The sequence below is a fragment of the Chionomys nivalis genome, chromosome 8, assembly GCF_950005125.1.
Source record: "Chionomys nivalis chromosome 8, mChiNiv1.1, whole genome shotgun sequence".
Classification (NCBI taxonomy): Eukaryota; Metazoa; Chordata; class Mammalia; order Rodentia; family Cricetidae; genus Chionomys; species Chionomys nivalis.
This window is the reverse complement of record NC_080093.1, coordinates 80,821,251-80,835,041: the sequence shown is the minus strand read 5'-3', so window position 1 is coordinate 80,835,041 and position 13,791 is coordinate 80,821,251. Positions and strand designations below refer to the sequence as shown.

Genomic DNA, 13,791 nt, shown 5'->3' with positions numbered 1-13,791 from the left:
ATTTTAATAAAAATTTCCCATTATATTCAGGCACATGTGGGTATGTGGAAGCCAGAGGCTTCAGATCTCCTGGAGCTGGAGTTATAGATGGCTGTGAGCCACCTGACATTGGTGCTGGAACTAAATTTCCACCCTCTGGAAGAGCAGCAAGTGCTCTCAATCACTGAGCCGTCTCTCCAGCCCCTATATCCTTCTTTAAACATTTTTAACATTTAGTTTTATTTTCTATCTACGGGTGTTTTGCCTCATGGATGTCTAGGCACAAGTGCTTGGAGCAATGGAGGCCAGAAGAGAGCATCAGATCCCCCAGAACTAGGGGTTACAGTCAGTGTTAGCTGTCATATGGGTGCTGGGAATCGAACCCCAGCCTTCTGGAAAAGAAGTTAGTGCTCTTAACTGCTTAGCCATCTCTCCAGCCCCAGGACAGATACTTCTGTTACTCAAATATAAATGTCTGAAACAAGCAAACAACCGTACGAAATGGTAACAACCGGGGCTGTCAACAGTTAAAAGCACCGACTGTTGTTCTAAGAGGAAACTGAGGTAGCTCAGAAAAATGATGAACTTTTCCAAGAACCCAGTGAAAAGCTGAGGACAGGCTAGTACCTTCAGCGCTATTCTTAACCCTGGCTGCCAGGCACCCTTCAGCACATCGGCAGCCTCCTGTCCAGCAAGGCTGCTGGGGTTGGAGAAAAAAATCTCAAGACGGATTGAAAACAGTGATTCTCTCAGTGCAGCTTTTAAGAGTCATCACCCAAGCTGGGGTGGACTCTGCAACGATGCGGATGTTGGGGCGTCACTCATGTTGCTGTAAGTCAACCCTGCTTAAGGAAGCCCAATCAATGCATCGGTCACCAGGTACTGGGGTGGAGTCATTTCTTTGGTCTGCTGTCTGTGCCTTATCCTTGTTCCTCTCTCTGCAGGAAGTCACACAGCATGCCCTCCGCCCCTAGCTGCCACAGCTTACCACCTGAGGCTTTGCCTTGGTTGGTGACTGAAGAGGGGACATCACTTTCCTCAGCTGGGGTGGGTGAGGTCGGTATGGCACGTAGGTCTGCAGCTGCGGGAAAAGTCGGACCTCCAGAGGTGTCCGCACAGGGCTGGTGGGAGGACTAGGCTGCAGGGCCGGCTTGCTCTCAGTTGGAGAGAGTGAAGGCACGGACGGGTGAGGGAACAAAGGCACCGTTTTCCTTTCTGAGAGGATGAACAGAAACGATACACGGTGGAATCAAGACGCTGTTTCACCATGGAGACGCAGCCTCTCTGAGAGCCATCCCGCGTGCCTACACTGTCCCTGCACTCAGGAAGATGGTTGCTGTCTTACCTGGATTTTTGACAGACCCCACCAGGACTCTGTAGTTCTCTTTATTCGCACTCAAGCCTGCCATGACATCTTCGATCCTCCACAGATCCTTCTGTATCTGAGACTTCTCCTGGGAACGACAGAGGGCTGGTTCAGGCTCTTGGCTCCTCACTTCTGAGGATTTATGATACCTCTTCAGTCACAGTCCCTCACCACAGGGGTGGTAAAAACCTTTGAAAACCTGCCAGGGTAGGCACCAAGCCTACTCAGTCTCCTTGAGAAGCAGATCAGTGAGGAATGCTGGGAGCAGTGTTCATCAGCTCACCTGGCCTACTTTAGCTAACTTAAAATAAATGGCCTTGAGCAGCACAGGACTCAACCCCAATGATGTATGGAACACCCCGTCAATTTCACAGAGACAGGGAGGGAAGAGAAGAGGGGAAGCCACAGGATTGGGCAAGGCGAGGGAAAGAGAACAGATTTTCAGTTTCTCAAGAATTCTGGAATATGGCTGCACAACATGAGAACGGACTCAACACGGCTTTAGAGAACTCTTAGGATGCCTAGTGTGAGGGTGCACACCCTTACTGCCAGCATTCAGGAGGCAGAGGCAGTCCTGCTTTACATAGCTGGAGGCCAGCCTGGGCTACACGATGAAACGAGAGAGAGACAGAGACAGAGACAGAGACAGAGACAGAGACAGAGACAGAGAGAGGGTGTGTTAAGGTTAGCATTTCAAGTTCAAGGCTTGGGTTATAAAGTGAGACTTGTCTCAAAAACCATGGGCTACAGATAAACCTCAGCTACAACCAGAAACAACATTTGGGGAGATTTTACCAATGGCAGTCACTTAGAAACTAGACATTGAGAGCAAAGAAGCAGGGGAACTGAGGTGAAGCTTCTCATCATGGCAGAAGGAATCCCTAAGGGAGAGCTTGGGGTTCAAGTGTTATACTACAAACGGCGGAATGTTTCCAGTGAAGGGTATTACGGGAGGAATAGCAGCAGGAGAACGGCATACTCTGGGGATTCTCTAAGGTCATCCTTGAACCAGAGGCAAGGCTCTCCAGTGTCCTGGGCTGGTCTCTCAGAGCCACCTGAGTGATGGATGACATTAGGCCCATAGGGGGCAAGAGGGACTCTCCAAAGAAGTTCCTTGGCTTCCTCGGGCAACATCTGAGTCTACATCTGGGTCAGAACTCCATCGTTACTTAGCAAGCCCAGTTCCCGGAGTGGCATAGCATGCTGTCCTGTGCACAAGAAACCTCTAGGAATACTTTGCTGATTCAAATAAATACACTGAATCAATGTTAGAGCCCCAAGAAACAGAAATAGACCCGAAGCAGCATTGGAAAGCAGGCCATTTTCCATTTTTAAAATATGAGGGCGGGATAGCAGCCTGCTGCCTACTGCAATAGGAGAACACAGGCCAGCTAGAATGGCCTGACCTTTAAGCTAAAGCCACCTTTTCCAAATTGACCACAGGACACAGAAATGGGGGTCACCCAGCCCGGCCTCCAGAAAGGCAAATGAGTATAGATGAGAGAAGAGGACCCTCCAGGGACTGAATTCACACTCTCTGCCAGAAGCAAGAGGAGGCTGAACTTCCTACGATTGTTCAGAGAATCCAAGAGAAACTTGCCCTGCATTCCAAATGCCCTCTAGGTGGGTATGGGTCCTGAACTGGGCTCTTCTTGCCTCTGCTCTTTTAAAGGACCAGCCCTTCCCCAAACACTGAGGGCTAGACATTGAGAGCAAAGAAGCAGGGGAACTGAGGTGAAGCTTCTCATCATGGCAGAAGGAATCCCTAAGGGAGAGCTTGGGGTAGCTGTTTGGCAAGCTCACAGCCTAATAGGAGGTTAGGGAGTCGAGGGAGGTGACAACCCTCTTTCTTGGTCACCTGGAAGAGAAAGGTTCTTCTGTGTTGTTCCTGCAGGGTCTGCTTCAGCTGTTCCACATCCCTTTCCAACTTCAGGTACTCATTCCAGGCATTTTCCATCTCCTATTGGCCAAGAAAACACTTCTGGTCCCCAAGTTCCCCTCAGCCCAGTCCCCTCAAGAATACCCACCCCCCTAACCTGATAACTACTAGGTAAATGGGAAGGAGAGGCTTAGGCAGCCTGGTGGAAAGGAGATGGGAACAGGCAACCCTGGCTACCTGTGTTGCTCACTCCCTACCCCAAAACTGGTTCTCCCCTGTCTGGTAGAAATGCCAGCACCACATTGGATCGACAGCTGCCACAGCAGAAATGCTGACATGCTGGAGCGCACTGTGCACAGACCAGACTACAGCCTGAACACTTCTCCACAGAACTGGCTCTCCCTCAACTATCCTGATGGACAGAAGCTGAAGGAGAGGTGAGTCAGACATGATACCCCTGGATAACCTGCCACCAGAGGCAGAGACAGGTTCTCACCCCTGCCTTCAACTCAATAGCAAGGGTGATGAGAATATAGCCCCAGGGCAAGTGCCTATCACCTCTTCACCCTCCACGTACCGTGGACTCTCTGCAGAGCTCTGCCCGGATGTGGACGAGGTCCTCCTGGAGGAGTCTCTGCTGACACGTGATCTTTTCCAGGTGCTGTGGCTGGTCGCGGTATTGCTCTGTCTGCCTGTGCAGCACCTCCAGCACGGACTCTAGCTGGTCCTGTGCCAGAACGGGCCAAGAAAACAGGATGGGAGGACTGTCCTCCCCAGAGGAACCAAACAACTGAGGGCAAAGAGGCCAGAACTGAGCTGGAGGTAAGACACAGGGCTTTAGACAGCAGCTTAGACTGGCCCATTAGGCAAGTCTCCAAAATCTCCATGCCTCAGTTTTCTTATCTGCAAGGTGGGTGCAGAACCTTTTGAGTCCTTATAGATTATATAGAAACAAATGAAAGAAATAACAGAAAAATTTTGCAAGCTCTTGTGACAAAAAGGCGTGGCACAGATCTTCAACACCATGAATATGTCTTATTAAATACAAAAAGGAAAAAAGTCTCTCTGAGCGTCTCACTGTGACACCAGCTCACTCCTGTCTTCCCATCTAGACTTGCAGCCTTCACAGCCCAGATCCCTGGGGAAAGGAACCTGAGGAAGTGAAAGGCTTTGCCCATTGTGACGAGGGCCATTCTCTCCATGGCAGACCTTTGGGTTCCTCATGTTAACTCATCAGGCCTGCCAGTGGTTCAGACTCCCAGGCTGAGACATGGGCCAGAACAGAATTGGGGTACTAAAACCAAGCAGACTAAGGTTCTCGCGAAAAGGACAGAAGACTCAGACACAAGTCTTTGAGGAACACCCTCAGACAAAAAAGGACTGAATAAACTAACACCCGTTTTATTTATTGTTTGTGGTTTTTAAACAGGGCCAAGCACTGTATAGCTGAGGATGACCTTAAAATTCTGATTTTCCCTGGAGTCGTCTACCTTCCAAGTGCCAAAGTTATAGGTGTGTGCTAACCACCCCTGGTTTATATGTGATGCTGAGGATGAATGCTGGGGCTTCATGCATGTTAGGCAAGCACTATATAACCTGAGCTACATTCCCAGCACCTCCTGTTGGCTGATGCTAACACAAGAGTGCAAATGCTGTGCCAGCAAAGACAAGAGTGACTGCATGTCCCTCCGCCCACCCACTACGAAGCAAAGATGATGCATACTTTATTCTCCTTGAGAGCTCGGATCTTGTCTTCCAAGTCCTGGAGGATCCTGTCTTGTTCACAGAAAACACTCAACTTGACCTATAAGCAAGAACGAGTTGGAGAGGACGGGGTGGGGTGGGGGGAGGTGAGAACAGGGAATGGACTCAGGAATAAGAGCAGAAAGCCTCTGGGCAGAGCACCACGTGAACCCTGCGGGAAACTGCCCAGGTCCAATCAGGAGGTGGCCAAAGAGCCAGCCTGGCACTGGTAACTCACATCAATGTCACTTTCAGCGATCTTCATCGGCTTCAGACTTCGATCCTTAAGAAGATCTCGGCCTGTCATCTGGGAGGTGAACAATTTAATGATTAACTTGGTGGGCGGAGCCAAAACTCAGGAAGGGAGGTTAGTCCTATGGTAGATGGAGGTGGAAGTCTTGGCGGAGGCAGGAGGCTCATGGCACAAGATGAGCAGAAACTTGAGCACTATCTGCATTATTTTAATTTTCACTTTATGGAAAAACTGAAACCTTTTGGTGACCCTAAGACTTTTACATTTCTCAAACTAAAGAAAATGCAGGTGCTCAAGTTACAGGGTTATCCATAAGGTGTCTGCCCCAAGTGAGCATGACACATTTCTGTGGGTCTTCGGAGGTTTGCCAAGAATAAGAGAGGCCTGCTACTGTACCTAGGGACAACACAGGACTACACCCCATTGCCCAGTCTCTTTCTGGTCTCTGAGAAGCCCCCTTTCCCATGGACAAGGTCAGCCTTCCTCACCCTATACTGCTAAAAGATCCAGCCAAAGGGAGAAGGTGCCCAGGTCAGGTTCACACCTCGACAACAGGTTTGGCTGTACTCATGTGGGTTACAACCTGCCTTACCATCTCAATAAAGCAATGAACAAGTCACGCACACTTCCAGCCAGTGGAGCATCCCCGTCTACATCCTCGGTCAACAGTAAGCAGGTAGCTTGCTGCCTCCCTGCTCCCGCTGACTCCAACTCTCTATTTCATGCTTCCATTTCCCCCGAGGCACCTTCCTGCCATAGGCTGTGTAGATGTGGGCTCCCAGGGTCAAGACAAGGTTAGGTTTAATGCATCTCAAACCACGAGCCCATCTCTGTTCTGTTCTGAGGCTCTGAGCAGTGGACACAGAGAACGGCAGGTAGTGTATGTGCTAGGCAGGCAGAAGGCCCCAGGATGAACAGTTGTTGGACAGACAGCCTTTGTTTTCTCCCCACTCCATCTGGAAGGCCCAAGACGCTTGTGAGTCTGAATCAGGAGTCAAAATGCATTGGCAATCATTCCCTTCAGACTAACCACATCCACGTGCCCAGCTGTCCTACACCCGACCTCAGCAAGTCCAGGCCAACAGCAAATGACTACTTTTAAAGGAAATATTATTTGCCGGACAGTGGTGGCGCACGCCTTTAATTACAGCACTTGAGAGGCAGAGGCAGGTGGATACCTGAGTTCGAGGCCAGCCTGGTCTACAGAGAGAGTTCCAGGACAGCCAGGGCTATACAAAGAAACCGTGTCTCAAAAAACAACAACAAGAAAAAAAAATATTTATTTTACATGCATGGGTGTTGTGCCTGCATGTGTGTCTGTGTACCCATGGCGACCAGAGAGGGTCTGGATCTCCTGTAATCGGAGTTACAGTTGTAAGCTGCCATGTGGGTGCTGGGGATGGAAACTGAATCTTCTGGAAGAACACCCAGTACTTTTAACCACTGCGCCGTCTCACTGCCCTCATCAAATGACTTCTTGGGGTCTGTGTCAGAGTATGTGTGCATACATGGATATACACAGTTACAACATATGGAGCCCTGAAACAAGCCCTTCCAAGGGGAGGGCTGTGAGTCGGTCTCTTCTCTGAAGAAGCTGGCCTGGGCTCGTTAACCAGCTAGAAATCACTTTCAAATTGAGGTGCACTCCGGGGATCTCCCCACCAAACTCCTCCCCCTTTTCCCCTGTTTTTTTTTTTTTTTTTTTTTTTTTTTTTTTATTGTGGATGTCTCTGATGCTTAAATAAGGCACAGTCTCTAACTGAGCAGCGCCTCGTTTATCCAGCCCCATCAGGGAAGAAATGAGGTGTCTACACATAAAGGCATTCTGAGAAAGCAGATCTAAATTAAGCCTTCTGGTGGCATCCCCTCTGGAAGGGTGCCCTTCACTGCTGTCCTTAGCGCGACTCTGGATCCAATCTTTTGCTCCCCCCACCTCCTGGGAAAGTCACATTCCCTCTTTTCTAAGGACAGGCCCCCCCTTGCCCTCTTTACTGTGCCATTTATAGGATGCTGGGAGCTAGCTAGGAATTTAAAGTCCTCGTCTTTCTTTCTTCCCTTTGAATGAGTCTGGCGCCCTTCAGGGTGTCCCTCTCCCAGGGTGCCTGTCACTGCTGTGGCACTTAGAGTATCTGATAACAAAGATGCTTGCTCAGTTCTTCTCTCCAGACATCTTAACCACGTTAGGGGTCACTGTGGAGACTAAGATGTCTTTTCTATCCTTGAAGCCCAGCCAAGATCTGGCATATGGAGGAGATATGGAGAATGTTTGCTAAGTGAGTTCATGAACATGTCAAGATCAGATTGGCTAGTTTGGCTTCCAATGGAGTAAAGGTCACAGTCCATAGGGCATCAGCTTCCTAGAAGCTCTTTTACAGCTCTGAGGTCCCCCGGCTTAGCTCCGTTCCAGAGAAAGGATGCTCTAATGAATAGTCACAGCCACAGGTAGTATGTGGCAGCTAAGTTTCCTTTTTAAAAATTACACTGTGATAACAGTATATATATCCACGTAAAATGTCAACAAGTGCCCCCACTATCTGTCACCAGAAAAATCAAAGGTTTTGGGTCCTCATTCATCCTAAGGAATCTCTACGTGGAAAGAGACTTGGGGTTCATGGACCATTCCACTTCTCTACTCCATCAGGACCTGACACCTGTCTTCCCTGCCTAGAGCCTCCCTCAGAATGTCCCACGAGCTGTCTACATTACAAGAGAGACCATTCAAAGGGTGGCTATCCAGTTCCATGGCTATCCATGGGACCTGCATGCCAACACCCTGCCCCAGCGAAGGCAGAGACAGTGGAATCCATGGCCTCTCTATAGTGGTTAGGAACTGCTGCTCCCTCCCAAGAAATTCATGCTCGGCCCTATCTACGTGGAGGCAGACACGTGAGGATGGAGACACAACACAAGATGATGGCAAGCCAGGCAAGCTCCCCATCCCTCTGCAACATAAAAGATGGAGCCACAAGACACCACAGATGAGCAGCTCAGCCCAATGTGTTGGCCACAATGCTGAAGAGAGCTTTGGGTTAAAGAAAATCAACCGAAATGACTTGCAGGAAGCGTGGGGCGTCAGGAGAGCAACTGCTTAAGCAAGTGATGATGCCGGCACTGAGGCAGAAGCAATGGAATGGCCCCGCCTGGAGACACGGATCCGATCATCTTACGCTTCTCCCGGGCCGACAGCCCCGTGCTGACTTCTTCAGCACTTTGTAAAGCACGTTGATCAAAGGTTCATTATTTTTAATCTGTTCCGAACAGAAAGGCAAATACAACAAAACGTAACAGGTGAGACATCCAAGGACACTTGAAGCAGCCACAGTCTGGGGGCTGGCGAAGGGGAGCCTCAGAGGGGAGGAGTGCAGACAGGTACGGACAGCCTCCCAGTCGCCTGACTCTGAAGAACAGGCCCTGAATCAGCTTTGCTTACTTGAGGGTGAAGGGCTGTGTAGGCTGACCAAGCACAAGGCCACTTCCTTCTTAGTTCTGCTGCAGAAGGGGAGGGGAGGCCTAACAGAGGAGATCTGCTTCTTCCTGCCTCACTCACCATGTTCTGGAACACCTGGAAGCTTGGTTTAGAGTGGCTCCATGCTCTCAGCTCATTTTTAACAATTATTTTTCAAAACAAAACAAAATACAATTATTTTCCACAGAAAGTCCTCAAATTCCACCTCCACACATGTGGTGCAGCTAAACATCCATGACTGACCAATGGCCCCAAATGCTTATAGTTGGTGCTGGAATAATCTGGCAGGCCTCCGAGATGGCTCAGTGGGCAATGCTGCCACTGAACCTGATGACCTGAGCTTAATCCTGGGACCCACATAGTGCAGGAGAGAACCAGCCCCCGCAGCCTGTCCTGATTGCCACACGCATGCCTCAACGTATGCACACACACCAATGCACACAGACACGTTAAAGAAATGCAAAGAAAAAAAAACCCAGAGTCCTCCCCCTCCAGGTGGGTAGATCTCAGGCCAACAGAAGTTTTATCTTTTATTAGAAGGTTGAAAATTGAATCCAGGGCCCCTCATATCATAGACAACTGCTTTATCATAAGTTACACCCTTAGTCTGGCATCAGGATTCCTATGCTAGTTCTATAATTTCAGGGTGAAAAAATCATCTGAGTGGTGCAAAATCATCTGGAAGGCTCAGGTGCCACCAGAGGCAGACCTGGAGTAGGACTCAAGATTTTGTATTACTAACAGATTCCCAGGTGCTGCTGTTGTAGCTGACCAGAGACCACACTTTGTGAGCCACCACTTCTTAGCGAGGTGTATAGCTCAGCTGGTAGAGTGCTTGGCTAGCCTTCGTGAAGCAGTGGGCTCCGTCTAGTACCACATAAACCAGTCATAGATGCACTTTATAATCCCAGACTCGGGGACAGAGGCAGGAAGACACAAGTCCAAGGTCATTGGGCATCCAAGAACAACCCGGGGTAGATGAGACCTTGTCTCAAAACAAAACAAAAAAGTACAAAACAACCACTTTGAGGCAATCTTTCTCAACCTTGCCTGTACTTTAAAAACACCTAAGGGACTGTCTGGTTTTTAGAGAGGAATGCTTGAATATCATCAGTTAGGTCGGAGTATCTAAGCATGGGGCTCAAGCACTGATGTGCATTTTCTAAGTTCCCCAGTGGTTTAGCTCACAGCTGGGATGGTATTCTCTGTCCCTGAATGGCAGACCTCAAATTTTAGGGTGCATAAGAGTCACACTAGAGCTTGAGCCCAGGACTCTGAGCACAAGGGTGCTAACTCAGTAAAGACCTCCAGATATGCCTTAAACAAAACAAAACAAAACATATCTGTGTATGCATCCTATAGTGTGCGTGTGTGAAGGTAAGCTTGTGGAGACAGTGCTCTCCTTACACTGTATGGTACTGGGGGGTCAAATTCAGGTCACAGGGCTTGGCAGCAAGTGCCTTTATCTGCTTTATCTTTGAGTCAGGGTCTCTGTATCCTTGGCTAGCCTGGAACTAAGTAGCCCAAGCTGGCCTTGAACTTGAAGCAATCCTGTCTCTGACCTACTGAGTGCTGGAACTACAGGCATGGATTGTGTCAGGCTCTGAAGTTTGTTTATTTGTTTTTTGAGAAAAAGTCTCTATGGGAAGCTTTGGTAGCTGTCCTGGAATTCCCTGTATAAACCAGCCTGGCCCCAAGCTCACAGAGATCCACCCACCTCCAAGGTGTGAGCCACTATGGCCAGCTTTTTCTTTCATTCGCACCTCCTGAAAGTTACCTTACTGTTATAGGGCAATAACAGAGGTTCAGCAAGCATCAGACCAAACAACAGGACTTCTCGTGTTGAATTAGGGATTAATGGAGAGTGAACAAGACCAAACAAGCTGGGCAGAGCTCTCCTCCTGTCCTCAGCACTACTACATTCTTGCCGCTGGACCCTGTCAGGCTTAGGAGCTCTTAGAGACCTGTGGGCATGGCCTTTGATTTGGCCTTGGGAGGAAACCGTTTCATGCTAATTCCTTTGTGATGATTAGCATGTTGTTAAACCTAGCTTCACAACGACTTTTGGTAGGGAGCTTGTTAAGTACATCTTTGAGGAATCTCAGCTATTCTAGGATAGAGAATTTCTCCTTTTTTGTTTCTAAGTTTCCATATGAGCGGTATTCACCTTTGACATTGTTAAACTGGATCCTGTGTTCTTGATAAGCATGAGTGCTCCCAGTTTTTTTTTTTTTTTTTTTTTTAATTCTCAATGTAGTATAGTGGTGTTTCACTTTCATTGTTGGGCCTCTTCCAGGTTATGGGGTTTTCTTTGGTTGTTGTTGTTGCTCTTTTTGTTTGTTATTGACATTGTGAATGATGTCTTATTCAGCATGTTTGTCATTTGAATATAGTAAGGTTACCAACTTTTGTGAATTAATTTTGTACCTTATGGAAAGTATTCACTCAAATAAATTTTTGAACATATCTGCAAATGAGTATACTTTTACTTCATTCTTTACTATTTACATTTGTTTAGTTTTTCATATCCTTCCTTGTCTTACTGTTCTAGCTAAGGATTCAAGCACTGTATTGAATATGCATAAAAAAGGGCCATACTTGTCTGGTAACTGCTGTTAGTTTAAATTTTCTCCGTTTTGAATAATGTGGGCTACAGACTTAACATGCAGTTAATATTATACTGAGATATGTTCCTTATGTTTTTATGTTATTCAAACCTTTTATATAAAGTGATGTTAAACTGTTTTAAAAGTTCCTTCCAAATGGATATTTTCTTGTGATTTTTGTATCTTAGTCATTTATGCAATGAGTGATACTTAGTGATTTATAAATATATATGTTGATCTATCTCTGCCCCTTAATAAAGCCACAATTATGACTTTTAAAAAAAATGTTTTGTATTTTTTTCAAGACAGCTTCTCTGTGTAATCCTAGCCATCCTGGACCTCAGTCTGTAGACAAGGCTGGCCTCAAACTCAAAGATCCACCTGCCTCTGCCTCCCAAGTGCTGGGATTAAAGGTGTGCACCATTACTGTCTGGCAGTTTGTTTGACTGAGGAAGTCATTATGTTCTGTGGGCTGGCCTCTAGTTTTCAGGCTCAAATGATCCTCCTATCTCAGTCCCTAAGAAATGGGGACCACAGGGGTGTATCATCATACCTGGTTCAGATCTATATTTTTAAAAACCAAGCTCCCAGGTGTTCTAGAAATAGCTGATGTCCCAGATAGCAAACTAAAAAACTCTGCCCGAGAAGCTGACGTTGGAAATGGATAAGCCCTGATCTAAGGCTCAAACTGTCAGAGAAAACCCACAGTGCCACGGATGTGAAGCTGCAATGGCACGCCTTCCCAGAGACAAGGGGCTCCCTGGGGTTGAAGGCAACCTTCTGGATCTACAGCCAAAGACACCCTGCTCAACCTCACGTGGATGTGTTTCACAGCTGTATAAAAATAACTCAAAGCCAGGAGCACAGGCACACATCCATAGCCCAGGAGCATCATTTGAGTCTGGGCATTTGAGAACAAACTGGGGAACACTATTAGACTCCATCTAAAAGAATAATTCTTTTAAAATGCTGTGGACAACAGCAGCCCCACCACAGCCCACGCCTGGAAGCCAATCAATGGAGTCCAGGCTCTGGGAAACAGGATTTCCATGACGACAAACTCAGGGCTGAAGTCAGTTCCAGTCACGGAACTTTGCAGAAGTCCTTTAGCATCTCTGACACACAAGTTCCTGGTTAACAGGGTAGGGACAATAATTCCTATTACTCGGAGCTACTGAGAGAATCAAAACACAGATGAACCAAGTGTCCACACTGCCAGGCAGAAGAGAAGCTTCGTCATTGCTCAGTCCTTTCTAACCTGGCATCACCAAGAGAAAGAGCAGAGAAGCAAGCACTCCCCAAAACACCCTAGCTAAGAGCGTTTTCTAAGAGGTGCCTTCATCTGACTGTCTGGCCCTACAGCAGCAATGTCCACCTGAGGGAGGAAAACTCGCCCAAGGTGCTAGGGAGAACACACCACCAATGAACTCAGTAAACTGGGGTTCAGCTAATCAGAGGGGTGGACGGGCCCTGGAACCTTGGCTCTTGGATAAGAGCATGAAAGAGCATAGGTCAACACAGCAGAGTGAGGGGATTAGCAGATCAGATATGAGAAGGAGAAATCTCTAGAGAAGCTTGCTCTAGGGCTGGAAACAGAGCAGTGGGAATGCACCTGCCCGGCAAGCACAAGGCCCTGGGTTATATCCCTATTAACACACACACACACACACACACACACACACACACACCTGACTTTAGTGACACAGGCGTTATTGCAGCTACCTGAGTGCTGCAAAGCCAGCCTGAGCTAAAAAAGAAATTCAATGCTAACCTAGGAATTTATTAATAGTTAAGACCTTATCTTAAAACAAAAAGTACAAAGAGAATTGCTGACATAGTTGAGTATGGCACAGTGGTAGGGTGCTTGCCTCATATGCATGAGGCTGGAGGCTCAATCTATCCCACCATAGAAAGAGGAAGTTGGTCCTAGAGAGGCTGAGCTTGTCTCCCATGCCCAGAATGGTCTTTGGGGCTTACTCAAGTGGACCCGCTTTCCTAGGTGTGTGACTTGTTCTCTCTTCCTCATTTCAAGGACATTCTGCCCAGAATGTCATAGGATCCATGACCCAATATGTCTTGGAGTTCCAGCTGTGCAGCCCAGGGAAAGGGCATTCAGCACTATGGAGAAGGCCCTTTCAGAAGAGCATGTCTATCAGCTGAACCCTGTCTGCCTGGATCTGCCATCTACTGGGCTCACTCCTCTTTAGAGTCACAGGAAACACATGGTGACACCAGAGCTTTACAGCCTGTCTCCATTCCTCCCAAGTTCCCCTAGCTCCCTGTCACTGCACTGCTGCTGTGAGTCTTCTCACAGGTACACTTCCCACTGTGGAAATGCTCCCTGGCTCATAGAGAAGCTGGGGAAGAGAACCTGAGTCCACAGGTGAAGGGGACATCAGCATACAGCATATCAAGGTAAGCAGAGACCCACCGTGGACCACTACCCCAGACAATGGAAACTGGAACAACACTTTTAGACTTAGATTTATGCTTTGAACA

At 47.9% G+C, this 13,791-nt stretch overlaps 1 protein-coding gene across 13 annotated transcripts in view; it reads right to left on the bottom strand.

Annotated features, from left to right (window-relative positions):
- Plekha7 (pleckstrin homology domain containing A7) overlaps positions 1-13,791 on the bottom strand; it is a 189,115-nt gene that overhangs the window by 14,444 nt on the left and 160,880 nt on the right. For 8 of the 13 annotated variants that reach the window (XR_009057559.1, XM_057777368.1, XM_057777369.1 and 5 more), the window contains 7 exons: positions 8,388-8,468; positions 5,206-5,274; positions 4,948-5,028; positions 3,802-3,951; positions 3,204-3,305; positions 1,325-1,433; positions 968-1,194 (listed from right to left, as the gene is read on the bottom strand). Coding sequence is in view for 12 of the 13 variants with exons in the window: in XM_057777368.1 (XP_057633351.1) it covers positions 968-1,194; positions 1,325-1,433; positions 3,204-3,305; positions 3,802-3,951; positions 4,948-5,028; positions 5,206-5,274; positions 8,388-8,468 (819 nt within the window). In the remaining variant the exon portion in view is untranslated. The remainder of the gene's footprint in view (positions 1-967; positions 1,195-1,324; positions 1,434-3,203; positions 3,306-3,801; positions 3,952-4,947; positions 5,029-5,205; positions 5,275-8,387; positions 8,469-13,791) is intronic. The other 5 variants (XM_057777370.1, XM_057777373.1, XM_057777376.1 and 2 more) reach the window with 1 other exon arrangement.